Below are 26,738 nucleotides of genomic sequence, written 5' to 3'. Positions count from 1 at the left end.
ATTTTCCCTTTGACTTTCATCAAAAGGTTGTGAAACTTGTCCAAGAAGTCTTCTCACAACTAACAAGTCCCCTTCAAGTGGACATTCACTCTCTTCCTCACTAGATGCATGAGAATGCAATGAATGCTTTGAAGAATCCGAATCATGCTCACTAACTACAATGCCCTCATGCATGTACATACTTCGTTTTGAAGGACAATTTGCAGCAATATGACCATAACCCATACATTTAAAGCATTTAGTGTTAGATGTTCTAGTGGGAGACTTAGGTCTAGATGTTGATGGCTTAGATTCCTTGGGTTTGAAAGAAGAATCTTTGGAAGGATGTTTTGAAAAAGAAGTTTTGTTTCTCCAAGACTTGGAGTAGTATCCATTATTGGAAGCATTTTTAAAAGAGTTTTTCTTAGCAAGTTGGGCTTCCACCTTCATTGCAAGATGAACTAAAGAGCCCAATGATGAATACTCTTGTAACTCAACAATGTCTTGGATATCCTTCCTAAGACCACTCACAAACCTAGCAACCATGGCTTCTTCACTTTCTTCTAATTCAATTTGAAGCACAAGCGTCTCAAGCTCCTTATAATATTCATCCACATTTAGCGTGCCTTGTTGAAACCGTTGGAGTCTCAACATGAGGTCTTTCCTAAAATGTGGGGGCACAAACCTAGCGCGCATATGATCCTTTAAAGAGTTCCAAGAGTCCACGGGAGGACCCTTGTGATAGATAATGTCCTTTACAATTCCATGCCACCATTTCATGGCATAATCACTAAACTCTAGGGTGGCTAGCTTGAGCTTATGCTCATCTTGGATCTCATGGATCTCAAAAATTTGTTCACACTTAGCCTCCCAATCTAAATACACATTTGGATCACTAGAACCATTAAAGCAAGGTAGTTTGACCGAAGGAAGCTTGGACTTTGCATCATGGTAGAAGCCATTGCCGTAGTGAATTCTTTCCCCTTGGTGATGATGTCTTTGTCCATGGACTTGGGGTGGAGGTCTCCTTCTCCTATGTTCATCTTCACGGCCAACATCATTTGAAGAAGCTCTTGAAGATGGTCTATGAGAATGATGTCTATCATGGATAGAAGGAGATGGTCTAGTTTGTTGGACCTCCATCTTTTGCAATTTCTCCTCCAACCTTCTAATTGTTCTTTGAGCTTCATGTAATTCACCAAGAATTGAAGCTTTGGAAGGAGAATTCTGCTTGGAGGATGCATCACTTGAAGATCCAGCCATTTGTAATTAAAAAAAACAGCAAACACACAAAACAGCAAACAAGTTAAAAATTAGCAAAAACAGTGAGCTTTGCAATTGAAACTGCCGAAGTGAATTTAAGGCTGAAAAAGATATCACTCTCAAAGAAATAATGTTCTTGCTCCAATCTGATCTTGAGGCCTTGGAATCCTCAAATGAAATATGTCAAAGCAAGCACACCAATCTTAAGAGCAAACCACCACAAAACCAAAGAAACAATAAAGACAAACAAGAAAAGGTATAAGCAAGGAAAGGTAATTGCAAAAGGAAAACTATATGTAAGACAAACTCAAAGAATAAGAATGAAAGACAATCAAGAAAATAAAGAACTCAATGAGAAAAGTAGGCACACAAAAGAATACCTAAGGAAAAGCACTAGAGTAGATGAAGAAAACAAAAATATTAGGTACTGGAAAAAAAAAAAATTTTATGCAAACTGTGCTTGATATTCACTGATTTAACTGGAACGTTGTAGAGCGAACTGGATTATGAAATTTATACCACAGAAACTTCAAGATGTTAACTCAATAATGGCACTGGAATCAATTAAAAACAGTAAGCCAATTGAGAGAAATAAATTTTTTAAAATCACTGCCAGATTACCGTATTTTTTTCGGCAGGAATGTACACTTTTTTTATTTTATTTATCATTTTTTGTGTACTTCATATTTTTGAATGATTCTTTTTTCTATGCTTTTCTAACACTTTGAATATCTCAAATCCAGAATTTCAGAATTTTACAGTACGTAAATCAGTTGCAATAAGGAAAAACAGTAAGCACTCTTTTCAGAAACAGAGGAATCCTAATAAGAATAAAAAACAGAATGATGAACTAGCAAAGACATAATAGAAAATGATGTATTGGAACTTGTATAGGTCTAGAATACAAGTATGAACTCAATTCTAAAAAGAAAATGCACAAAGGATCAACATCAATTCAGAAAATTATATGACACCAAAGCAAGAAACAATCAAAACAATAAAAGTACTACTAGAAGTAATGACATATATGGAATAACATGACTAAGACAAAACTTGACATGATTCAAAAATTAAAAGACACAACACAAATTGTAACAAGTGAAAGGAAGCTTAAGGTAAACTCTAGGAAGGATAATGCCATTCCAAAAGAGCAACCATACTCATAAGAATTATGAGTGCCATAAACCTTTCCACAAACACTTGGAGCAAAAGAAAAAAAAAACAGCAAGAAAACTCAATTAAAATTCTAAAACAGAAACTTAAATTGCAAGAAATTAAAGAGCTCTTGAAATAAAGTGCACACAACTCAACAATTAAACAAGAATGAACCTAAGACTCATGATACCACATGATGTGATTCCAATAGCCACATAGAACAAGATTCTTGACACTTTGAGGAATCACCTTGAGCTGGAAAATATAGAGGCACTTTCTTAGAAGTTGGATCATGGTTCTAAAATCAAGAACTCACCAATAACAAGTACCAAATCCCAAACTCATTTGGATGAACCAAATATTGTCAAATTGAATCAACAAAGGAGAAGGAAAAGAAGAAACCGAACAGAATTGAACTTAAAACAAAAGTACCGAACAGAAATTAAGAAGCAAACAGAAAATAGGTGCTGGAAAATTAAAGGAACCGAAACAACTACAACTCAAAACTCAAAGCTACATGAACAAATTGAAGAAGAAGAAAGGAAGGAGAAGAGAATGCTCATGAAGATGGAAGATAGGTTGGATGATCACGCCACTAGAAGTATGGATGCTCCTAGATGAGTGTGGAAGCCGCCACTTGAGGAAACCATGGTCCTTCAAGATAAGACTAGAGAAGAAGCTCAAAGCTCTCCAAATGCTCACTCCAATTTTGAGTATAGTTTCTTTAGATAAAATTCAAATCTGAAATTTACAAGGAAGGCACCTCTATTTATAGCCTAAGGTTCTGAAAAAAGAAAGCTAAACAATTCAAAAACTCCCTCCAAAAGCCACTAGAACCGGCGCTAATTTGCCTAAGCAAGGAAGGTGTGATCCCTTCCTTCACTTTGGCACCCCCTATTCTACTCCTACACCTATCTACTAATACACCCCCCTAAAGGTCCTATTTAAAACCTAAAAGATGCTATAACAAAAGAGGTTTCTAAGGTTTCCCTCTAAGCACCTTCAACTAAAGACACTACAAAAAGAGAAAATAAATGTCCTCTTGCTCCCAAGGCTTTGAACATGCTTCTTGTAATCCTTTGAGGTGGACTTTGACCTCCATGGGTGTCCTCCATTTGTGCCTCCACCTCTTCTTGAGCTTGATGAGTGGCCTCCATGTTCTCTTGGGCTTGATCTCCATCACCGGCGCTCCCCTCCCCCAGCTCAGCATCCACCATCTCCACGTCTCTTCCGGCGGTCTCTTCTATTACCGTCGATCTGGGCTTCACACCGGGAGGCGGGGTGGTTGTCACGTAACTCACCGATCTCTTGTTTTTCAGGCTATTCTCATAGCACTTCTTCGCTTCTTTCTGATCGGATTTGATGGTGATCACCACCCCCTCCATAGACGGCAACTTCACCTTCATGTGCCGGGTCAACGGTATAGCGCCTATCCTGTTGAGCGTGGGTCTTCCCAACAGGATGTTGTATGCTGAAGGAGCGTTTACAACAAGGTATTTGATCTTCTCCGTTCTCGAACCCGCCTCGTCTGTAAACGTAGTCCTCAACTCTATGTACCCCCTGACCTCCACCTGGTCACCAGCGAAACCATACAAACACCCTCCATAGGGCCTCAGCTGGTCAAGGGGCAGCTCCAACTGCGTGAAAGTCGGCCAGAACATCACGTCTGCCGAGCTTCCTTGGTCCACCAGAACCCTGTGGACCTTTCTTCCTACTGTGATCAACGAGATGACTATGGGATCGTTGTCATGAGGCACAACGTCCCGAAGATCTTGCTTGGTGAACGTAATGTCCACATCCGGCGAGTGGTCTTCAAACATATCCACCATCATCACAGACCTCGCGTACCTCTTCCTCTGTGATGCGGTGCATCCACCACCTGAGAAACCCCCTGCAATGGTGTGGATTTCCCCGTGCGTAGGCATCTCGTGCTGCTGAGCCTCTCCACCTGCTGGTTGGGAGCTCGACGCGCCCCCCGTCCTTCTATCCAGCAAATAGTCATTTAGGAACCCGCTCTTAACCAGATCGTCGAGCTGGTATCCTAAAGCCAAGCACGAATCCACGGTGTGGCCAAAGACCTGGTGAAACTCACACCAGGCGTCTGGCTTTGGTCCCAGCACCTTGTCGCCCACCTTCTCTGGCGCTTTCAACCTAGCAGATATATTGGGAATGGCGATCAGGTCCGCCAATCCCATGACAAACTTGTGCTTAGGCGGGCGATTGTATTCCCGGCGTGCTGGTTGCGGGCGTCCTTGGCCCCTGCCCTTATTCTTCCTTGGATCATAGGGATGGCGAGTCCTCTGATCCCTCCTGGCCGCCGCTGTCTCCAGAACCCTCTGTGGCTGGATCCTGGTCTGGGCGCGTGGCCTAGCGGGAGCCACGCTTCCTCTCTTCTCGGCGACTTCACTCTCGTCGGCGATGTGGGCCACCGCAAGTCGCCTAACCTCAGCAAACGTGGCGGGGTGAGCCCTGATCAATGCCTAGCAGAATGGTCCCGGCAGCACGCCCTTCTTAAATGCGTAGACCATCATTTCCTCATCTTTGGCCGGCGATCTGACCATCTGCGCCCCAAAGCAATTCAAGTAGTCCCTGAGGGACTCTCCCTGATATTGCCTTATATCAAACAAATCGTAAGACACCCTGGGCGGTGCCTTATTCACGATGTACGGCTCGACGAAGATCTTTGAAAACTGTTCGAAGTTGGTTATGTGACCGGTAGGCAGGCTCACAAACCATTCCAGCGCCGTTCCCTGGAGTGTGCTCACGAACATCTTGCAGTATACGGCGTCTGATCCTCCTGACAGCATCATCTGCGTATGGAACGTGGTGAGATGAGCCTCAGGATCCTCCACGCCGGTAAAAACAGCCTTAACAGGTACCACACTCGCAGGAATAGGCGTGTCAGTAATCGCCTGAGCGAAAGGCATAGGAAAAACGCGAGACGGCGTTGACGGTGCGACCTCTTCAGCAATAGGACGCCCTTGCTGCTCCTGAAGAGCTTGACGCAGCTCTTCAGTCACTTTGCTAAGCTCATCATTCCTGGCCCGAGAGGCGGCCAGGTCCTCATGCATTCTCGCCTGTTCTATGCGCGAGGCTTCCACAGTTGCCTGCAACGAGCGCATAATCTCTACCATCTGCGCCATGGTCATGGCGGCGGCGCCTTCAGCAGCAACGGGCGCAACTGGACTTGAACGGTTGCTTCTCATTTTTCTCATGAAAACTCAGCAAATCACAGAGAGTAATGAACAACACTTCCTTCAGCGACGATCGATTCAGCGATCAATCGGTCAAAACTGCGCGAAACTCCGCAAGAAAACTCAAGAACACAGCGAACCTCCACAGAAACTTGCAACTCCACTAGAAACCACCACTTCTCTCACGACAAACCAAACGAGCCAAAGAACTCAAATCTCGCCGAACAAATCTCGCGTAAACAGTAGAAAACTTCACTTCACCGAACCAAAACTCGAAACGAACGGTGGAAAACGCGAAAATACCGAACAAAATTCAGATGAACAGCGAGCAGTGGTTGCACCAGCACACAACCATGCAGAAAACTACGAAAACCTCCAAGAACTCACGCTGTGGATGGGAACAGGTTTTACACGGCCCCACGGTGGGCGCCTGATGATCCTGCCTGTTGACCAGAACGTTGGAACTTGCCTCGTCAAACTTGGAACGACGTGTGCACCGCTTCAACCTCCGTCCTTCGTCACGATCCACCTCAAGAACCTGCAAAAGAACAGAGCGGCGCCGCTGCGGCCGATCGCACTCCAACGCCCAAGTCAGTGACTGAACCACCAAATACTTCAAGAGCAACACTCAAGAACTCTCAAGGAACCGTGCAATGTTCTCTCTCACAGTATGCTCAAGAACTCGCAAGCGTAAAGAATACAATCTGAACGTGCGTACCTCAAAAGTTCGTTGGGAAACCCTTATATACCTGGTCACTTTCTCTCTCCTGGCAGTTATGCATCTGGACACGTGGCTCGCATCCAACCGTACACGTGCCATCATCTGGAGCCTCCTTGACTTGGGCGCTGCTTCTGACTCTCCTTTGGCTAAGTTACTTATGCATGGTGCTGCCCAGTGCATAGCTAACTTGGAGCGCGATCTCTACTGGGATTGGCGAGTTAGGGTGCCTTCGTACACCTTCCCTGTGGTCTCGCCGGCCGCCTTCATAATCTGCACCACCTTCATCTTCGGCGATGTGCTTGCTCCGGCGATCTCTAATCACTTGGTCGCCTGAGTTTACATCTGGCGACTTCATCTCTAACCCGGTGATCGCCGGTTCTGGTATGCTGGAGATCGGAGCACGCCAACTTAATAACTGGCGACTTCACGAGCCCCCCGACCTCCTTCCCTTCTGCCAACCTGGCGTCTCGTCAACACGCCTATACTGTAGCTTGATGCCACATCATCACTTCCGACTACCAGGGCGGTACAATAAGTTAGAAATGAATAGACTCAATGTTCAAGAAAGTGAAGACAAGCATGTGAGAAGCATTGCCTTGAAAGCTGCCAAGCACAAAAGCAAACAAGATTCAAGTGATGAAAGTGAAGAAGAAAACCTTAGCTTGCTGAAGTTTAGTAGATTCTTGAAGAGAAATCGCAACAAAGAAGCCAACAAAGAAAGGTATGGCAATAAGAAAACTAGTGATTTCAATTCTAACAATTATACTTGCTTTGGTTGTGGTGAACAAGGGCATATAAAAGCTTATTTCCCAAATAAAGAAAGCAATGAAAAGAAATCAAGCTACAAGGAGAAGAAGGGAAAATCAAGAAGAGCATATATTGCTTGGGATGAAAATGAAGTTTCCTCATCAAGTGAAGATGAAAAAGTAAACATATGCTTAATTGCAGAAGGAGATGATGAGTCAAGTAGCTCAAGCAATTTAAGTTCATGTGTTTCCCTAAGTGCTGAAAACTATAGTAAATTTCTTCAAGTTTTTCAAGAAACTCATGAAGAAGCTAACCGATTGGTTCTCTCAAACAACCGATTGAAAGGGCTAAACAACTAGCTTGAAAAGAGGGTTAAGACACTTGCAGAAGAGATGGAAAAATCAAAAATTGATTTTGAAAAGCTTGAAAAGCATTGCAAAAGCTCTTCTCATGTGTGTGACTCTCTTGTTTATGAAAATTGTGAAAATCTTGAAAAGAAAGTTCATTATCTTGTTAAAATTGTGGATAAGCTTTCAAAGGGTAAATCCAACTTTGAGAATGTCCTGACATCTCAAAATTGTGTTTTTGGAAGAGCTGGATTAGGTTTTAATCCACAGAAGAAGCAAGATAAGTTTTCAAAGAATTTTTCAAAACTACCAGTAAAACAACCGATTGTTAAGTCGAAACAACCGGTTGTTACATGCTTTTATTACATGAAAAGAGGCCATTCAGTCAGATTATGTAAAATAAGGAAATATTTTGTTCCTAGAGGTTTTATGAAATGGATTCCCAAAGGTTGTGAGGTTTCAAATGATAAAAATAAATCAAATGGACCCACATTTATAAGGGAACCAAATCTTGTTGCTTGAATTCATTTTAATGCAGGGATACTAGAAGAAACATGAGGCTTTGAGTCATCTGATCAGGTTCTTGGAAGAAAAGGATTAAGACTGAAATTGAATTAAGGGAGTGTACCAGTCCAAGCTTTTTCAAAAGTCAAAAGAAGCTTCTTGATCACAAACAATGACTCATTGAAGGGACTTCATAAAAGGATAAGACCTTCCTTATCTTTGCCTTTGTTTTTAATTATTGATTCATGCTTAATTTTCTTTTTCAAATGAGCAATTACATCTGGTTTGAACCTTTCTCATTTTATGCTTGAAAATCACAATTTGTCAACATGTTGCAGAAAAACAACTGATTGTTTCCTCGAAACAACCGATTTGACAGCACTGTGAAGAATTGAATTAATTTCTCTATACATTCTTTCTGTTGTAGATCTCAATAATGAAATGATCTTGAGTCAATAAAGTAGTCTTGAAAGCCTAATTTGGTTCTAGAGGAAGTTACAAGAAGTCATAAAGGAATATATTCCATATCTTGGAAATTCAAAAGCCTTTATGTCTAGTCAAAGATCACATATGCTGACCATTTTTTTTTTTTTACTCTTTTCTGACGTTCTCTGTGCAGTGCTTGGACCAGACTCTTGTCTTGAAGACTGAAACCCACAATCACCAAAGGTTCAAAGAAGGTCTCTGATTTGCTATAAAATCTGTTGCAGTTGTTTTCTTTCACAAAAACAACCAATTGAGCCATCTCTTGCAACATCTCTTTCTCTCCTTGTGTGTGTGTGCCTTTGTCTCTTTCTGGTATCATGGATTCCACTCCACCTACATTCAAGATGATCAAAACAAGGGCTATAAGGTCAGGAGGAAGGCTTGAGGGCTGGTTTTTCAGGGGATAATGAACTTATTGAGAGGTATCGCTTTGAGACAAGTACAAAAGTGATCAACAATCCAAAAGTTGTCTCCTTGATTGGTTGAAAAGCCAAAAGCTGGACAATGTGAGAAAGCTTCTCAAGGACCAGTTGCTAAAAATATTCTTGGAGATGAAGGGAAACATTTATCCAGATTTAATTAGGGTATTCTACACAAACTTAAAGTTTGAAGGAAACAATCTTGTTTCACATGTTAAATATGTAGACATGGAGATTACCCATGATGTATGGGCTGCTGTAACTGGGTTGAAGTATGTTGGTCTTAGAATCAATAAAGGAAATATTGGTGTTGTGGAAGATTTCAACAAGATTCAATACTACAAAAGTTGTTTGAAGAATCCACAAGCTCAAGTAAGAACTTGTTCTGTTGGAGGATTGAAGTTAGATGAAAGGGTGTTGGCTCTCATTGTCACTTGGATTCTAACTCCAAGGGGGAGCAACCATTCTATTTTGACAGAAGAAGATCTTGTCTATATCTACTGCATCATGAAGAAAATCAAGATCAACTGGATTCATATCATCAAAGAACATATGCAAAAGTCCATGAAGTTAAGTGACTACCATTATCCCTATGCTATTTTAATCTCTAAATTTTTGCTCTATTTTGAAGTGAATCTTGAAAATGAAACCTCTGAGTTGGTAAAATCAACACAAGAAGTGAACAATGGTTCACTAAGCAAAATGGGTTTCACCAAGATAAATGAAAGATGGGTGAGGAAAGATGGTGATCATGGTGGTTCCTCAAGTGCTGTAGCTGCTGATTTTGGTGAAGAAGATCAAGCTGCTGATATGGATATCCACAATGAAGAACAACTTGCAACTAACTTTGATGCTGGAACAAGTGTTGAACATCAAAGGGATTGGATTCCCTTTGAAAGATACATGGTGGATAGACTTGATGGTTTTGCTGAAAATCAAAGAAATCTCCATGATCTTTGTGTGACAAATTTCCAAAACATTGACAATAGACTCCAGAGCATGGACACTCGCTTTCAGACCCTGGATGAACAAATTGAAGCTGTTCAGAACCAGATCTTTGAGCTGCAATATGGCAAGGATGACCGAAGAAAAATAACCAGTTGAATGCTCGAAACAACCGATTGTTTTTGCTTTGTAACAGTTTTATTGCTATTCCTTTTATATTCTGTTTTATCTGGAACAATTTTTGTTTTATCTCTTCCTATAGTCTATTTGTGAAGACAAATAGGGGGAGAGTTTTATGTTGTGTTGTCTTAAACTCTGGAAACTTTATCTGTTTAAGTGATTTTTATTTCTGCTGATGCTTTATGGTTTGCCTTGGTTTGTCTTTTTGGCTGGTTTTCTCTGTTGTATTGGTTAAGCAGAACACAAGCTATATGTGCTATTCTAACCTGTTGTCATAGATGTTGTATATTGCTTAAACCTTGTTTTGCAAGAACTGCTTCAGATTCAAATAAGTCCAACACAAGCAACCAGGGATTTGTCTTCATCAAAGAGGGGGAGATTGTTGAATCAAAAGTGATCAAAGGCTTTGAATAATCCAAATCCAAGTGTTTGATGCAAGGATGAAGTTGCTGCTGTGTTTAGGATAGGATCTGGGTAGTTTATCTGTGTAATCCACTCTTTGTTGAATCTAAAGCTAAAGTGTTTTTAAACCTTTTAAGATTAAAGTGTTTTTCAAACTAAGTGAAAAACAACCATTTATTTTGTCGAAACAACCGATTGTTTTACTCTTAGGTGTTTTTGAAAAGGTTGAAAACTGTTTTGGTTGGTTGACTTGTTGTCAAACCAAAACAATCGATTGTTTCGTGCTTTCAATCGATTGTTTTTTTGAAAATCCTAACAGAATCTGTTTTGTTAGTTGAGCGTGCTTTAAATGATTTTCAACTGAATACGCTCATGTATTAAATGCTTTGACCAATCTTTGAAAGCTTTAAACAGTTTGTTTATGTTTTATAACAAACAAGAAAAACATATTTGAGTTTTTAAGTTGTGAGAAATTTCTTTCATGTTTTGAACATTCACTTTTCATCTTTGGTTTTCTCAAGAGAGAGTGGAAGAGGATTACATCTGTATTGATTTCAGTTCATTCTGTAAACAAGTGTAATTCGTTTTGAATACTTTGTATTTTCTGGTGTTGTAAGCCAATGAGTGTTGTGTGCTCTTGAGGTTGTCAAGATCAACATTCTTGGTGTGTGTTGTGCCAAAGGAAGTGTATTTCTTGAAGGGTTCAAGATCACTTCTTTGGTGGTTTGGTGTGTAATTTGTATTTGATTGCTTAGTGGTTTGCCTAGTGGATTTTGGGGACTGGATGTAGCTCTTGGTTTAAGAGCGAACCAGTATAAACTATTTGTGTATCTCTCTCTTCCCTTAAACTCATTTAAATTCAATTGTTATTGCTTTGCTGGTATAAACAACCGATTGTTTCGAAGAAACAACCGATTGTTTTTCTGGTGCTTTGCTGTTTTGTGCTTTATATCATGGCTAACTAAATTTTGGATTGAGTTTCATTCAAAGGATTTTGTTCTAGCTTAAAAAATTTTCGAAAACCCCCTTTAAACAATTCACCACCCTCTCGTTTAAGGCCATATATTCGAACAGAATGGTCCCATCGCGATCCCTTGCTCGAAAGCGGCGATCATCATATCTTCATCATGCGTTTGAAGTCTTACTGTAAGTGCACTAAACCTATTCAAGTAATTCTTCAACGACTCTCCCTCCCCTTACCTCACGTTGATGAGGTCATATGTCCTCGTGCGATTGACCTTGTTGGCGGAGAATTGCTCTCTAAACATCGTTGAAAACTGAGAGAAAGAGGTGATCAGACCATCAAGTATCCCACTGAACCATTGTAGGCTTGTACCTATAAAAGTTCCCATGAACATTTTATATTGGATGCCATCCGTTCCTCCAGAGAGAATCATCTGATCATTGAATGTTGTAAGGTGATTTTCAGGGTCCTCTATCCCTGTGAAAAAGGCGATTTTCAGTGTGATGTAATGAACTGACACAGGCTCATCCATGATCTCCTTCAAGAATGGTTTGGGACTATTACTCGCTGGAAAGCTTAGAGATCGTTCCCTATTAGAGCGTTCGACACGTTGGTGTAGGCTCTTGCATAATTTCTCATTACTTTTGCACAACTCCGCATTGGATCACATGGACCTCAACAAACAATTTATAACCCCACCAAGGATCACATGAACCTCACCAGAGGAGTTAAGCATAAACCAGCACACCAACTATTTTTCCTTTTGGTTTTCTTATAAGATACAAATATGTTGTAAATAATTTGGGCTCTCTTTAGGGGTCCAAATAACAAATATAGCCTATAATAAGGTACATTTAGCATAATAAGGGGTGTAGTTAGCATTTTAGCTTGTTCCTAGCCCTTTAGAAAGGGATTTTGACCTAGTTTCTAGAAGGACAAGCCTAGGGTGCGGGTTTGACTTAGTCAAACCCTAAGGCTGCCCCTTTTTTAGTGTTTCCATGCTACCCTTCATGCTTGTTCTCCGAGGCTCCTTCACCTATAAATAGGAGGCCTACCTTATTGTATTTTACAAGTTGAATTTGAATGAAATAAAGAAACTCTGCACAAATTGTGTGCCTATTAGGGAGGCTTATGTCCTCTTAGGTTTGAGGTCTTATCTTGAGTGATTGGGAAGCTCTCAAGTGGCGGTCAACACACTCATCTTGGAGCACATCACCCTCCAAGTGGCGTGGCATTTCTCACCCACCATCATAAGTTTTCTAATTTCATTTTATGTGTTTGTATCTTAGTTTATCTTCTTTGTTACTCTTGGGTTTCACTCCTAATCATGATTATGGTGCATCATTTGGGAGACCATGAACACCATTGATGTTTACCTTGTGCCTATTTTCAATTCTGCAATTGCATCTCATTCTCACCATATCTTGTTTTTCATCTTTGCCTCTGTGAAGTGAACATTCACACTTACTTAACCACTTGGTTAAGTTCGTGTTCAGTGGGAATATTCCTTAGGTCCTCACCATTAATTGTTAAAAATTCCAATCTTAAGTAAAAATGTCACCATAAATGAAAACATCTAAAAATCAACTCACATCATGTGGTATTCAGAGCTTTGGTTTTTGAGCTTATCTTGTTTAGAGTTGATTAGCACTTTACTTTCTTGCATCTTTAATTCCTTGTCTTTAAATTCAAAAACCTTTAATTCCTTGTCTTTACATTGAAGTACCTTTAAATTCTTGTCTTTACTTTCAAGCACTTTTAAATTCAACCCTTTATTTTTCTTGCTTTTAAATTCGGGATTTACCTTATTCAATAACATTGTTTTGCTTTTTGAATGTCCTTTATGTCTTTTATTGTTCTTGGTTCTTTTTCCTTGAGTCATATGTTCTTTAGTGTTCTAGGAGTCCTTATATTTTTGTCTCTACTTACTTGCTTTTAATTGTGAAAGTTTATAAGTAATTAGAAACTTCTTTTAGTAGAAGTAGATTTAAGTTCCAAACAAAAGATTTCAAGTGATCAATTATTTTGAATCCCAAACTTTTTGTGAAAATTGGAGTTATATGAAAATATGCATGATCAAAACTATGGACATTTCATTTCCATAATCCAAAAACAAGTATAAAAGAAAGGGAAGAGAAGTGGCGCAAGCTATTTGTGTTCCAATCTTTCAAAGAGCAACATTTTCAAAATTTGGGGTTCATCTTGATTGGCAAATTGGTTTCAACCTTTGTGGAATTTTAATCCTTTTGCTTTGACAAATTTCTAAAGAAAGTTTCATTGTTAAAAGTTTAGTAAGTTTCACATGGACCTCACCAAAGGAGTTGAGCATAAACCAACACACCAACTATTCTTCCTTTTGGTCTTCTTATAAGATACAAATATGTTGTAAATAATTTGGGCTCTCTTTAGGGGTCCAAATAAAGATAGGCTAGAATAAGGTGCCTTTAGCTTAATAGGGGGTGTAGGTATCATTTTAGCTTGTTCCTAGCCCTTTAGGAAGGCTATTTGACCTAGTTTCTAGAAGAATAAGTCTATGATGCGGTTTTGACTTAGTCAAACCCTAAGGCTGACCATTTTTTCCCATTTCCCATCCTATCCCTCTTGCTTGTTTTCCAAGGCTCCTTCACCTATAAATAGGAGGCCAACCCATTGTATTTTACATGTTAATTTTGAATAGAAAAGTTACTCAACACAAATTGTGTGAGAAGTTTGTGAGGTTTGAATCCTCTTGGCTAGGTCTTATCTTGAATAGTGTGAGACTCTCAAGTGGCGGCCCTTCACTCATCTTGGTGGCTACCACACCCCAAGTGGCGTGAACCATTCTCACAATCACTCCATAAACTACTTTTCTTCCACTCTTTTCAATTCATTTCCATTTCATATATGTCTTTGTCTTGAATTCTTGCTCTTGGTTTTGCTTTTGTTATATGCTTATGGTTCATCATCAGTGAGAGCATACAAAATAATAATCAGTTTCAGTCCCTAGTACTTAGAAACACATACCTTTTCCGAAGGTCTCAAGCCCCTTTTATAGTTATCTCTTTAACAACTTTCACTCACGAGAATATAATCTCAACTGAAAGGATATATAACAGAAAAATATTCTGCATACGGACACCTTTACTCACGGTACTAACAACAGAAGAAAAAGTTGTGCACCTTTTTTCACGAATGTTTGCTACATAGTTAACAACTTTAACAACTTATATATTCAATTAACAACTTATACATTCATTAATATATATTCAACTAATTGTTTTATATTTACATATATATGTATTTAATTAAAAAAATTATATTCACATATAATTTTAACTAACATATGCCTTATAATATCATATATCCAAACTTGTTCTTTTATCGAGCTTACCATTAATACTGAACCGAACCCATGACCTGCTTTTGGACCCAAAATTGAGCTAACTTCAACCAAATGCTTGAACCGAGGTCCCGAGCATTCCAGCTCAATACACTTTTCATACTATTTAGGAAAAATAATTTGATAAATTTTTGTGGATAATAATAAAACTAATTCATTTTTAAAATATTATTAATTAATTCATCGAGATGTTATTCTTGTAAAATAAATCAAAATTATGTAAAAATAATATAATATATAGTTTTAAAATCAAGTAATAGGATAATATTTTTATTGTAGTTTCTAATATGATTTTATATTTATCTAGTAGTAATTTGTATAAAACACGGATGATGTTTATGCCAAAAGAATATGAGATTCTACTCTCTAAATACCAAATTTTCATCGTTATACACTAGAAGGTTTTATATTTAGAATTAATAGTCGACCTGCAGAATTTATGTTACTATTTTATGCTCATAATAATATGCTCATAATAATAAAATTAATTCATTTTAAAATATCATTGAATAATTCATCGACATGATTAGGGTTTGGACGAGTTTTGGTGAGTGGTTGGTGCGTTTCTATTTTTCCTTTTTAGCTTTCTATATTCTTCTTATGCCCAATCATCATTCTTCCCTAAAATCCTAAAATTAACACAAATTTGGGAATAAATCGTTCTTATTCAAATTAAAATCACAAAAACATGTAAAAAGGTATAAATTCATAAATTAAGGGTTATTTTATGTTTATGTGATCAATTAATATCCATAAGTGTATGTATTTTAATATGAAATATTACTGAAATCTAGCACTTATCAAAACACGAGTTAACCTATTGATTTTAAACTTATATATCTTCAAGACTTCATCAAACACATAGGTTGGATCCCTAATCAGATGCCCAATAGAACTAATGTCAATTGGTCACATGAACCTTAGTTCCACACTAGATAGTATATGGAATGGTACATGACCAATTCTATATATTTATTGTCAGTTCCGCAACTATTAAATGATCCACACGCACAACAAAAATTACCACCGGAACCCACATTCCTACTTTTAAATTTTTATTTAATTTAGCTTTAGCATTATTATTTATTTTTTTAATTTTAGTTCCATACAACGGTTTTTGTTCTCGTCAACAAATCTACGTATGGTTTTGGAGGTGGTTCCTGGATCAACCTTTCAACTCTACTTCTTCGAGGTGCTTGGAAATCACAATGAGGGGAGCTTCACCTGTTGATAAGAATCTGACGATCATGTCAGTGAGAGCATTAAAATATGAGTGTAGTGTGTATATTGTATGAAATAATTCTTATCTTTGTTTGGGGTTTCAAGTCTCTTTTATAACACTCGTGATCCTCCTTTAGGAGTAAATAGCAACCTCGTCATATGTTAATATATTTCTTCTAATTTCAGGGATGTTGATCTACAAAGTATCATCTCTGATTGTTTATATTTGTTAAACTTATATGATAAATAGATTTAATTAACTGATTTAGTTGTGTTTCTATTTCTTGTTGTTTTAAAGTCTTTAATGCATTTGACATCTTTCAAGATCGACCTCTTTAAGGACCATGAAACCTGCTTTTATTTAGATCGATCTCTGTCTATTAGGCCTAAGTTAAGTGAACTGAAAAGTCACATTTTAAGTGATCGAGTCATGACTCAATCACGACAAACGATACAATTTTTGTCCTAAATTTTTATAAATTTAACTTTAGCTTTAACATTATATTCAACTTTATCTTATTACAATTTTTAAAATTTTATGTTAATTTGGTGTTTTCAATAATAATAACATTATTATTTATTTTTCAATAACAACATTAATAGTTTTTATTTTTTATTTTCTTCATTCTCACAATTTTTTTTTAAACTAAATCATTTTAATTTATTATTATTTTATAAAAACTCATTTCTTTCTTTAATATATATATATATATATATATATATATATATATATATATATTTCTACTTTTTTTAAGTCTCCAATGTAAAATCATTTAAAAAAAGACAAATTCTAGGAAGACTTTCATGCTGAAAAAAAAAACTTCTAAATACCAAATCTTCACCATTACACACGGAAAGTTTATATTAACGTTGTTTCAGGATATTTATATTATTTTTTTACTAAGATAAAAAAAACTGGATAATTATTCTATGCTGATAATCATAAATTTAATTGATTGAAAAATGTTATTAAATAATTCATCGAGATGATTATTCTTGTCAAATAACAGAAAATTATGTAAAAATAATATAATACATAGTTTTAAAATAAAGTAAAATGATATTCTTATTTTAGTTTCTAATATTATAAAATTATGATATTATATTTATTTATTAGCAATTTGTATATTTATATTTATTAAAATTAGTTTCATCACTTGAATCATTAAATATGTGATAGACGGTATATTTTACTACTTTTTTTATGAACATAAAATAGTGAAGAATGTTAACTTTGGCGTAAATGTAAGAAGCACAGGAGAAATACTCCAGTGGCAGATGCAGCACTGAAGCAAATCAGAGGCCTATCTCTCACAAACTACTTTTCTCAAATTATATAATATAAACATTAATCAGTGTAGTTATTCATTGGTTTGGTTTGAAGAAATTGGTTGTTTTATTTAGTTGAGAGAGACAAAAATGACCATATTCTCATTTTGTATATGTTTCTTAAAAAAATGGAAATACTGTAATTTAATTTGATGCCAACCAAAGAGGATGAAACAAAAGATTTAGCAAAAGCTTGTCCCACTATGCTCATCTATTTATGAATTTACGTATCCGGAAATCACAAATGGCAATGTCTTATTTGGTGTAAGAAGTATTTATTGATATGTTTGTAGATATCTGATCCCTCTTTGTCAGGAAGCAAACCACAATCCAAAAGTATAAAGGAAGTACGAAAACAAACATGTGGACATAAAGGATCCTTCAAATCCAAACCAATAGAAAATGAGGTATAGATCTCGTAAAGATAACAACCCATTCATCTTCAAGGTATATAATAGGAACACATGCATCAACAAATCATTCATTCATTTACCAAAACTTTTAATTCTTTTATTTATTCTGCAACACAAACATTACAATGGCTGCTTCCACAATGGCTCTCTCTTCACCGTCACTGGCAGGCCAAGCGATCAAGCTTTCTCCTGCCACCCCCGACCTCTCCGGTGGAAGGATTTCCATGAGGAAGACGGCCTCCAAGTCGGTTTCTTCTGGAAGCCCATGGTACGGCCCAGATCGTGCCAAGTACTTGGGCCCATTCTCCGGTGAGGCCCCTTCCTACCTCACTGGCCAATTCCCAGGTGACTACGGCTGGGACACTGCTGGCCTTTCTGCTGACCCAGAGACTTTTGCCAAAAACCGTGAACTGGAAGTCATCCACTCCAGATGGGCTATGTTGGGAGCTTTGGGTTGTGTGTTCCCAGAACTCTTGGCCCGCAACGGTGTGAAGTTCGGAGAGGCCGTGTGGTTCAAGGCTGGGTCTCAGATATTCAGTGAGGGTGGGCTTGACTACTTGGGCAACCCAAGCTTAGTCCATGCACAGAGCATCCTTGCCATCTGGGCCACACAGGTTATATTGATGGGTGCAGTGGAGGGTTATCGCATTGCTGGTGGGCCTTTGGGTGAGGTGACTGACCCAATCTACCCGGGTGGGAGCTTCGACCCATTGGGTCTTGCTGATGACCCAGAGGCTTTTGCTGAGTTGAAGGTTAAAGAGTTGAAGAATGGGAGATTGGCCATGTTCTCCATGTTTGGTTTCTTCGTTCAGGCCATTGTCACTGGAAAGGGACCTTTGGAGAACCTTGCAGATCATCTTGCTGACCCAGTCAACAACAATGCCTGGGCCTACGCCACCAACTTCGTCCCTGGAAAGTGATCATAACTGTAATGACACAATGAGACACACCAACATTGAATATATATCAACAATGTGAATTATATATCTTTATGTTAAAAACATTAATGGAAGGAATGTTGCACTATCATCATAAAACGTGTCTTAAATTTCCTATACCGATTAAATATAAGTTTAAATAATAGTATATAAAAGAGTCCAAACATCATTTTACAATTTGTTTTCTAATATTGAGTTGGACTTAAAATTTATTTTTTAATATAGTATAAAAAACTATTGTAATTGTACCTACCAATCATCGGACTTGGGCGTTGACCAAAGTTCTGGTGGGGTCTCGAAGGCTGGGTCCACTGGGAGGCTAGCAGGACGGGCTAGAGTCTCAGTAAGCTCGCGGGTAAGAGCAGCCGAGGAGGGAGCGGCATTAAGGTGCGAGGCGTGGAGGCCTTAGACACCGGTAATCCAAACAGTAAAGCTGAACCGAAAAAGGGTGGTTTCCAAGCCACATTCCAGCACTCAGTAAGGGAGAAGTCAAGGTCACAGAATGTCCATGCATGGGGTGTGGCGAGGTGGTAGGGTGCGTTACAATCAAAGAGTTCTTGGGAAGGAGACGACTGATAAGGGTCACGTCCCAGGGGGTGATCTGCATGCATGGCACGTGAATAAGACAGGGCACTCCCAGGGCGGATGACCTAGAGATTGGGTGCATGAGTTGGCACTCGAGTGGTCATCCCGCGGAGGTTGCACTCCAGTAAAGGGGGGTCTTGCACACTAAATGGCCCTAAGAGTGGGTGATAGTGATGCTAAGACGCACCTACAGTAATCCTAAGTCACAGTTAGCGAAGGAAGCAAAAACACTAAAGAGTATATAAAGGGTAACAACCAACAAAATAAGGTACGCAGTTCTAACGCGAAAACACACACTGAGCTCTCAGAGTTCAGTGTTTTTTGGTGTTTCTTAGCCCGAGAGTTTGACTTGAGCGTCGGAGTGCAAATGGCCGCGAGGGCGTCCTTTGTCTCTTTGTTTCAGGTGATTCCATCAGGGGAAAGGCACGTAGAGACGAAGGGATCCTTGGACGCAAGGTTATCGTAAGTGCACGAAGACGTTTTAAATCAAGCGGGAACATTTGGCGCCCACCGTGGGGCACAATCTAAAACGATTGTCCCAGCTGCAAGAACTGAGAAAGATTCATCAAGATTCATCAAGAATCGATCAAGATGAGGAATACGAGGCAAGGATCTGCTGCACCAATCGGGGGCGAAGGTCTTACTCTGCAATAAGTCATGGAGATGATGCAAAGCCTTCAAGAAGCGATGGCAGCGTCAAGAGCTGATCAAGAACGCATCCAGATTGATCTGGCTGCGTCACAAGCGAGAAACGAAGAACTACACCAAACCAATGAAGAGTTGCGGCGTGATTTGCGTAACCAGGCAGGGGATCGTGAAACAGAGGAACAAGAATGTGTTACTCCTCCCAGGGAGTTTCCCATGCCTTTCTCGCAGGCGATTATGGATGTTGTGATACTAGCTACGTTCATGGGACCGAAAGTCACGTTCACAGGGATGGAGGATCTAGAGGCCCATCTCACAGCTTTCCACACGCAGATGATGCTGGTTGGTGGTTCTGATGCAGTAAGGTGTAAGTTGTTCATGAGCATGCTGGTAGGGACAATAATGGATTGGTTCATCAGCCTCCCTGATGGCCATGTGACGTTGTTCGCACAGTTGTCAAAATTGTTCAGGGAGCAGTACATTGCGAATCACGCTCCCCCACCCAACTCTTACAATCTCTTCGATGTAAGACAGTACCAGAGTGAGTCACTGAAAGAGTTTGTTAACCGTTTTGGGGCGCAGGTGGTGAGGCTTAACACCAAGGATGAAACGATGATGGTTAAAGTGTTCAGAAAGGGGATTTGTCTGGGGCCTTTCAGTGAATCACTCATCAGGAGTCGTCCCAAAACCTTCGCTGAGGTAAGGCGTCGAGCGGTGGCTCACATCGCAGCAAAAGAGGAGATGAATGAGAAGCGCGCATGTGTTGTTCCCACGCGCCCACGAGCACCGACACGTGCCCAGCCCGTGATAGTGCATGAGGCTGCAACAGAGAAGAGGACCCCCGCAAAGAAGCAGCCCTACGAGCCTAGGAAGCCTCAGACTAGGGGGCGTGCAAGGGAAAATAAGCCTTTGAGGCATAATTTTGTGGTAGAGCTGAAGGATTTGATAGTTGTGCCCAACATAGCAGAGAGGTTGAAGATGCCGCCCAAGACTGACAAGAAGTTGGGACCTCACAAGGAGGCTTGGTGTGAGTTTCACCAGTCGTTTGGTCATCCCATATGCAACTACTTGGCGTTGGGACACCAGTTGGACGAACTGGTGAAGAGTGGGTTCCTAAACGACTACCTGGCAGAGCCACGGAGGGCTGAGACTCCAGCAACGTCAAAAGAGGAACAGGGGCACGAGATGCCCGTTCATGGGGAGATCCACACCATCTCAGGGGGTTTCTCAGGTGGAGGGTGCACCGCCTCTCAACGCAAGAAGTACGTAGGGTCGGTGATGTCAATAGAAGCACAAATGGTGGATGACATGCTCGACATCGACCTTACTTTCACAAAGGCTGATCTCCGAGATGTCATTCCCCATGACAACGACCCTATGGTGATTTATATTGTAAGCGCAGGGAGGAAGGTGCACCGAGTGTTAGTGGACCAAGGCGACTCGACGGATGTAATGTTTTGGTCCACCTTTAACAAGCTGCAGCTGTCTCCCGACCAGCTGAGGCCTTATGATGGGTGCCTGTATGGCTTCACGGGAGAGTAAGTGGAGGTGCGGGGGCATTTGGAGCTGCGGACCACCTTTACAGATGGTGTTGCATCCCGCACGAAGAGTATAAGGTACTTGGTGGTTAATGCTGTCTCGACCTATAATATTCTGTTGGGAAGACTAGCTTGGAATAGGCTAAGGGCGGTAGCGTCAACATGCCATATGAAGATGAAGTTGCCAGACTTGAGCGGGAAGGTGGTAATTATCCAGTCGGACCAGCAAGAGACTAAGAGGTGCTACGAGAGCAACCTCAAGACCAAGAGGGGGGTGTTCATGGTTACCGAGCGCCCACCTAGCAGAGACGGGGACGCCCGCGCAGAAAGCGCTCGGGAGAGGCGACCCGAGCCAGCAAGGGATATCGTGGAGAGGCAGATCAAGGGCAGAACGTTCAAGCTTAGTAAGTCGTTGAACCAAGCTGAGCAAGATCAAGTTGGTGGACAGTGCCTCGGGCTGCAGGATGCTTAGCTTCCTGGACTCTTTCTCAAGGTACAACCAGATTAAGATGCACCCGAGGGACGAGTGCAAGACGACGTTTATGACCGAGACGTCTTGTTACTGCTACACGGTGATGCCGTTCGGGCTGAAGAATGCGGGCGCCACCTACTAGAGGCTGATGGATAGGGTTCTTGCACCCATGTTAGGAAGGAATGTGCAAACCTACGTGGATGACATGGTGGTGACCTCAAAAGCGAGGGGTCAGCATGTGTCTGATCTGGAAGAGCTGTTTGCGACAATAGCTAAGTACAGGTTGAAGTTAAACCTTGAGAAGTGCGTGTTCGGGGTCGAGGCAAGTAAGTTCTTGGGTTTCCTACTCACCGAGCGTGGGATAGAGGCGAACACGGAGAAATGTGCGGCAATCCTTGCCATGAGAAGCCCGACCTCGGTGAAGGAGGTGCAGCAGTTGACAGGGCGGATGGCCGCCCTGTCCAGATTTGTCTCGGCTGGAGGGGAAAAAAGGCACCCCTACTTCCAGTGTTTGAGGAGGAATAGCCGGTTCGTGTGGACCGCAGAGTGCGAGGAGGCATTCCTCAAGTTAAAGGAATACCTGGGCACCCCTCCCGTGTTGTGCAAGCCGCAGTTGGGCGCTCCGCTTCAATTGTACTTTGTTGTAATGGAGCGGGCGATCAGTTCGGTCCTCGTCCAAGAGCAGGACCAGGTACAGAAACCGATATACTTTGTGAGGAAAGTATTACTAGGGGCCGGAGGTGAGGTATCAAGCCCTAGAGAAGGCAACCCTGGTTGTGGTGTTCTCGGCTAGGAGGCTTCGTCATTACTTCCAGAGCTTCACAGTGGTGGTGATGACGAACTTACCTATCTGGAAGGTGTTGCAGAAGCCGGACATGGCAGGAAGGATGGTGCGTTGGGCAGTGGAACTTTCGGAGTTTGATGTCCAGTATGAGCCCCGAGGCCACATCAAAGGCCAGGTATTTGCGGACTTTGTGGTGGAGCTCTTCTCGGTGGACGCACAACAACTGGAGGAAGCTAGCTTAGATGGGTGCTCTCTGTGGATGGGTCCTCCAATCAACAAGGGAGTGGAGCTGGTGCGATCTTGGAAGGACCAAACGGGTTGTTGATTGAGCATGCACTAAGGTTCGCTTTCAAGGCCAGCAACAACCAAGCAAAATACAAAGCCCTCGTAGCCGGGATGCTCTTGGCCAAAGAGATGGGAGCGCAAAGCTTATTGCCAAAGAGCGATTCCCTTTTAGCCACAGGTCAGGTGATCGGGGAATATCAAGCCAAAGATCCATAGATTGCCGCGTACTTAGGGTACGTCCAGATCTTGAAGGGCTCGTTCGTAGTGTTCGAGCTAGTGCACGTCCCAAGATAGTAGAATTCCCGAGCTTACTTCCTGGCCAAGCTCGCTAGTTCGGGCAAGGGGGAAGGTAGAGGACGGCCATACAGGAAACCCTCAAGGAACCGCGAACTTTTGTTGCTGATAACAGGGTGGGCTTTCATCAGGTCAGTACGACTAGTGGAAGGTCAAGGAGTCATCGGTCGTTGACTCAGGAGACGCTAGGGACGCCCAATGTAAGTGCTTACCCGGCCTTGGAAGGGGAACCAATTCAGATATGCATGGTTGTAGAGGAGGAAACATGGATGACACCCTATAGGCGCTATCTAGCTGATGGGGTGCTTCCATTGGAGCCCGCTGAAGCCAAGAAGATAAAGAGGAACTCCGCTAAATACACCCTCGTTGATGGAAAGTTGTTCAGACATGGGTTCACCCACCCGATTCTGGTGTGTGTGAGTGGAGACCAGTGTACACGAATAATGGCAGAACTCCACGAGGGGATTTGTGGTAGCAACGTTGGAGGTCGGTCCTTGGCATCAAAGGTTGTTCGTGCAGGCTATTACTGGCCAACAATGAGAGAAGATTGCACAAGGTACGCTCGGAAGTGCAAGCAGTGTCAACAGCACGCCGACTGGCACAAGGCGCCACCAGAAGAGCTGAGGTCGATTTACAGACCGTGGCCTTTTCACACATGGGGAATCGATATTCTGGGGCCCTTTCCTATGCGCGATCGGGAGGGGTCATTTCCTCGAGAGTTTTGGGCTTCTTCGATTTTAGTTCCCTCACCCAGTATAAGGGGTACTCGTCCAGCAGAGTGGGGTCGTGCTCAATGCAGCACACCCTAAAGAACTTCCCCTCAAAGCCCTTATAGAACTATTGGAAGAGCGTGAGGAGAACTGTCCCTGCCACGCCGTTGAAGCTCACCCAGAGGTTCTTCCCGGGACTCTTAGCTTCAAAGAAATGGAGGAAGACGTCGACCGAAGGGGGGTGCCCAAAATGGTTCACAGTATAGAGAAGGCCCTCATGAAGGCCCAATTGTTGGGATGCAGCTGGGCGGGGACCACGTTGATCTCCGTCAACAACGCCCTTCGAACCCGATGAGGGGGAGATACAGCTTGATCCATTTAAAGATAGTTTGATAAAGGAAGAAGAAGGCCTCTCCTTCATTGGCCCGGTCATCGGCGCACATTGTTTCGCCCTTAGCACAGGGTTGAACCAAGACATAAGCATCACTTTCTCGCCCAAAGACGCACCCTTTACAGTCGGGCTCACCTTCCCAGTGTTTCCTCACATCCTCGCTAGAATTGAGAGTAGAGGTTTCAGCGAGAAGCTCAGCAGAGGCCCAGGGGTACAAGGCTCTGTAATCTATGTTGGGTGGAGGGTTGGAGGTGGTTTTTGTTCGAGCCATCTTGAAGAAAGCTAAAGAGCAAGAAAAGAAAAAAAGAAAACGAAGGTTTAGAAGAAGATGATGGCGTAACTCAACAAAAACAGAAAAACCCCACTCTCGAAGAAAAAACCCAGAAAAATAGAGGAACAGAGGAAAAAGAAGAGAAAAGCTAAAACACAAGGAATTTAAACAGTCCCAGACAGTTATCAAAGTGCACAATCAAAAAACAAGGGCGATCAATGGATAAAAACCATACCTTTGGTTGATGAGAGTTGAAAGTTCTAGTTTTCGCAAGGGAGAAGTGAGAGCGCTTGAAGAAGAAGATGAAGTGATCGCAAGAGTTTTTGAGAATGATGGAACAGTGATCGAAGCGCGCGTTTGTGAACGCTCATCGTAAACTAAGAAGTGCAAGCGCCGTTGATCAAGATACGTGTGCGCAGATTAAAGCGGGCACAGAGAAGCGTCACTTCGGTGCACTATTCACATCCCGTCACACAGAGCCACGTAGGTCGCCAGGGGCGAGGACTTAGTCTCTTCGCTTAACAAGTTACAGCTCGAGACTAGGGGGCTTATGTACCGACCAGTCCTCGGGGGTCGTTGACCGCTAGTAATGATGGGGCCACGTAAGCTGGGTCCCACAAGCGGCGTGGGTCGTTGTCTCGCAAAACACGTGAGACAAGGTGCCAAAGAGTCGTCAGGCGTCGAGCGCCCGGATGTGCTGATGTGTCCTCGGCAATATAGTGAGGGCGATGAGACATCGAACATCGATGACTCAAACAACAGAGTTGGGCCACGAGAGGTAGATCCCAGACCACACATCAGTTGTCAGTTAGGGAGAAGCCTATATCACGAGGGGCCTATGCGTGCAGTGTAGATGACGCGTTCAGGCGTAACACAAGTAAAGAGCCACTGGAAGAGATACGACCCGTGAGGGTCACGTTCTAGGGGTAAGCTACATGCATGGCACGTGAGCAGCTAGGGCACTCCCAGGACGAATGGCCCCAGAGATTAGGTGCACAAGTTGGTACCCAGGTGGTCATCCTGTTAGAGGTTGCACTCTAGTAAGGGAGTCTTACGCGCTAGATTGCCCTAAGAGTGGGTGATAGCGGCGCTAAGGCACACCCTCAGTAACCCTAATTGCGGTTAAAGAAAACAGCGGAAACCCTAGAGTATATAAAGGGTAGTATCAAACCTAATAAGGTATGCTAAATCTTACGCAAGTTTTACGCAGCTTTTGTGTTAACACACACACAGATTACACAGAGAGCTTTTTATAGCTAAGTTTCGGTGTTTCCTAGCCCTATACTGACTTGAGCGTCGAAGTGCAAACGACCTCAAGGGCGCCCTTTGTCTTTGCATTTTCAGGTGTTTGATCGAAGAAAGGCACGAGCAAAGGCAGAGATAATTGGGCGTGTGATCGTTGTAGACGTACGAAGGCAATCGAGTCAACCGGCAAGAACAAGAATAATAGGGATCAATTGGTTGGAGAATTGTTATAATGGCAATAATTAACAAGAAAACAAATCAAAGAGTGGTTGCTTCAATTGGAAAAATAGGGATTAGATTTCATCTCTCTCACTCTCATGTATTTTTATTAGCATGTCAATATTAAGTCTTTGTTTGAAATTGATGCCCGTAGAAAATTCATTTATATCGATCTCTCTCATATAAAATCCTTAAGAATATTTCCTAAATATCGATCTCGCGCATACTTATAAAAACAACTTAGAATCACACTCAGACGTTAATGGCAATTAACATTTCAAGTCTATCTCTAGCACTCAAATATGTTAAGTATTACTGTTTAGGTCCAAACCCTAAAAATACCTCTCGATCAGATTTAAGATTCTCAATTTGTCACGAAAATTTAGATGTAAAACAACAATACCAATAATAAATCAATAACTGAATATTTTAATATAAGATATCACCTCAATACAAAAGAGTTCGAGCAAATTACTCCCAATCCCAAAGGGTAGAATTAGCCACGCATACTTCTAGCATCTTCTATTATCCCAATTGGATTACAATTCACTCAATGGTGTTTTCCTCTCAATCTGGCTCACTAGGGTTGAGCCTCTAGCCCTCTATTTATCCTAATTTTCTAGGGTCAGGTCGCTTCCTGTGTCGCGCTAATGGGCTAAGTGATAAAACATAAAAAATGCCAATCTTTCTGATGCATTATCGCTCAAGCAAGA

General features: G+C 41.4%; 2 protein-coding genes across 2 annotated transcripts; both read left to right on the top strand.

The window, feature by feature from the left end:
• The first annotated feature begins 17,702 nt into the window (after nt 1-17,702).
• LOC137837443 (chlorophyll a-b binding protein, chloroplastic-like) lies at nt 17,703-18,685 on the top strand. The gene has a single exon (XM_068646429.1). It carries the CDS (start codon nt 17,774-17,776, stop codon nt 18,566-18,568), a length of 795 nt encoding a protein of 264 aa, XP_068502530.1. The 5' UTR covers nt 17,703-17,773; the 3' UTR covers nt 18,569-18,685.
• Nucleotides 18,686-19,828: 1,143 nt separating this feature from the next.
• On the top strand, nt 19,829-21,358 carry LOC137838483 (uncharacterized). Its single transcript, XM_068647728.1, has one exon. The coding sequence runs from the start codon at nt 19,829-19,831 to the stop codon at nt 21,356-21,358; it is 1,530 nt and encodes a 509-aa protein (XP_068503829.1).
• The last annotated feature ends 5,380 nt before the right edge of the window (nt 21,359-26,738 follow it).

This window comes from Phaseolus vulgaris, chromosome 4 (genome assembly GCF_000499845.2).
Source record: "Phaseolus vulgaris cultivar G19833 chromosome 4, P. vulgaris v2.0, whole genome shotgun sequence".
NCBI lineage: Eukaryota > Viridiplantae > Streptophyta > Magnoliopsida > Fabales > Fabaceae > Phaseolus > Phaseolus vulgaris.
This window is presented reverse-complemented; position numbering and strand designations above follow the sequence as displayed.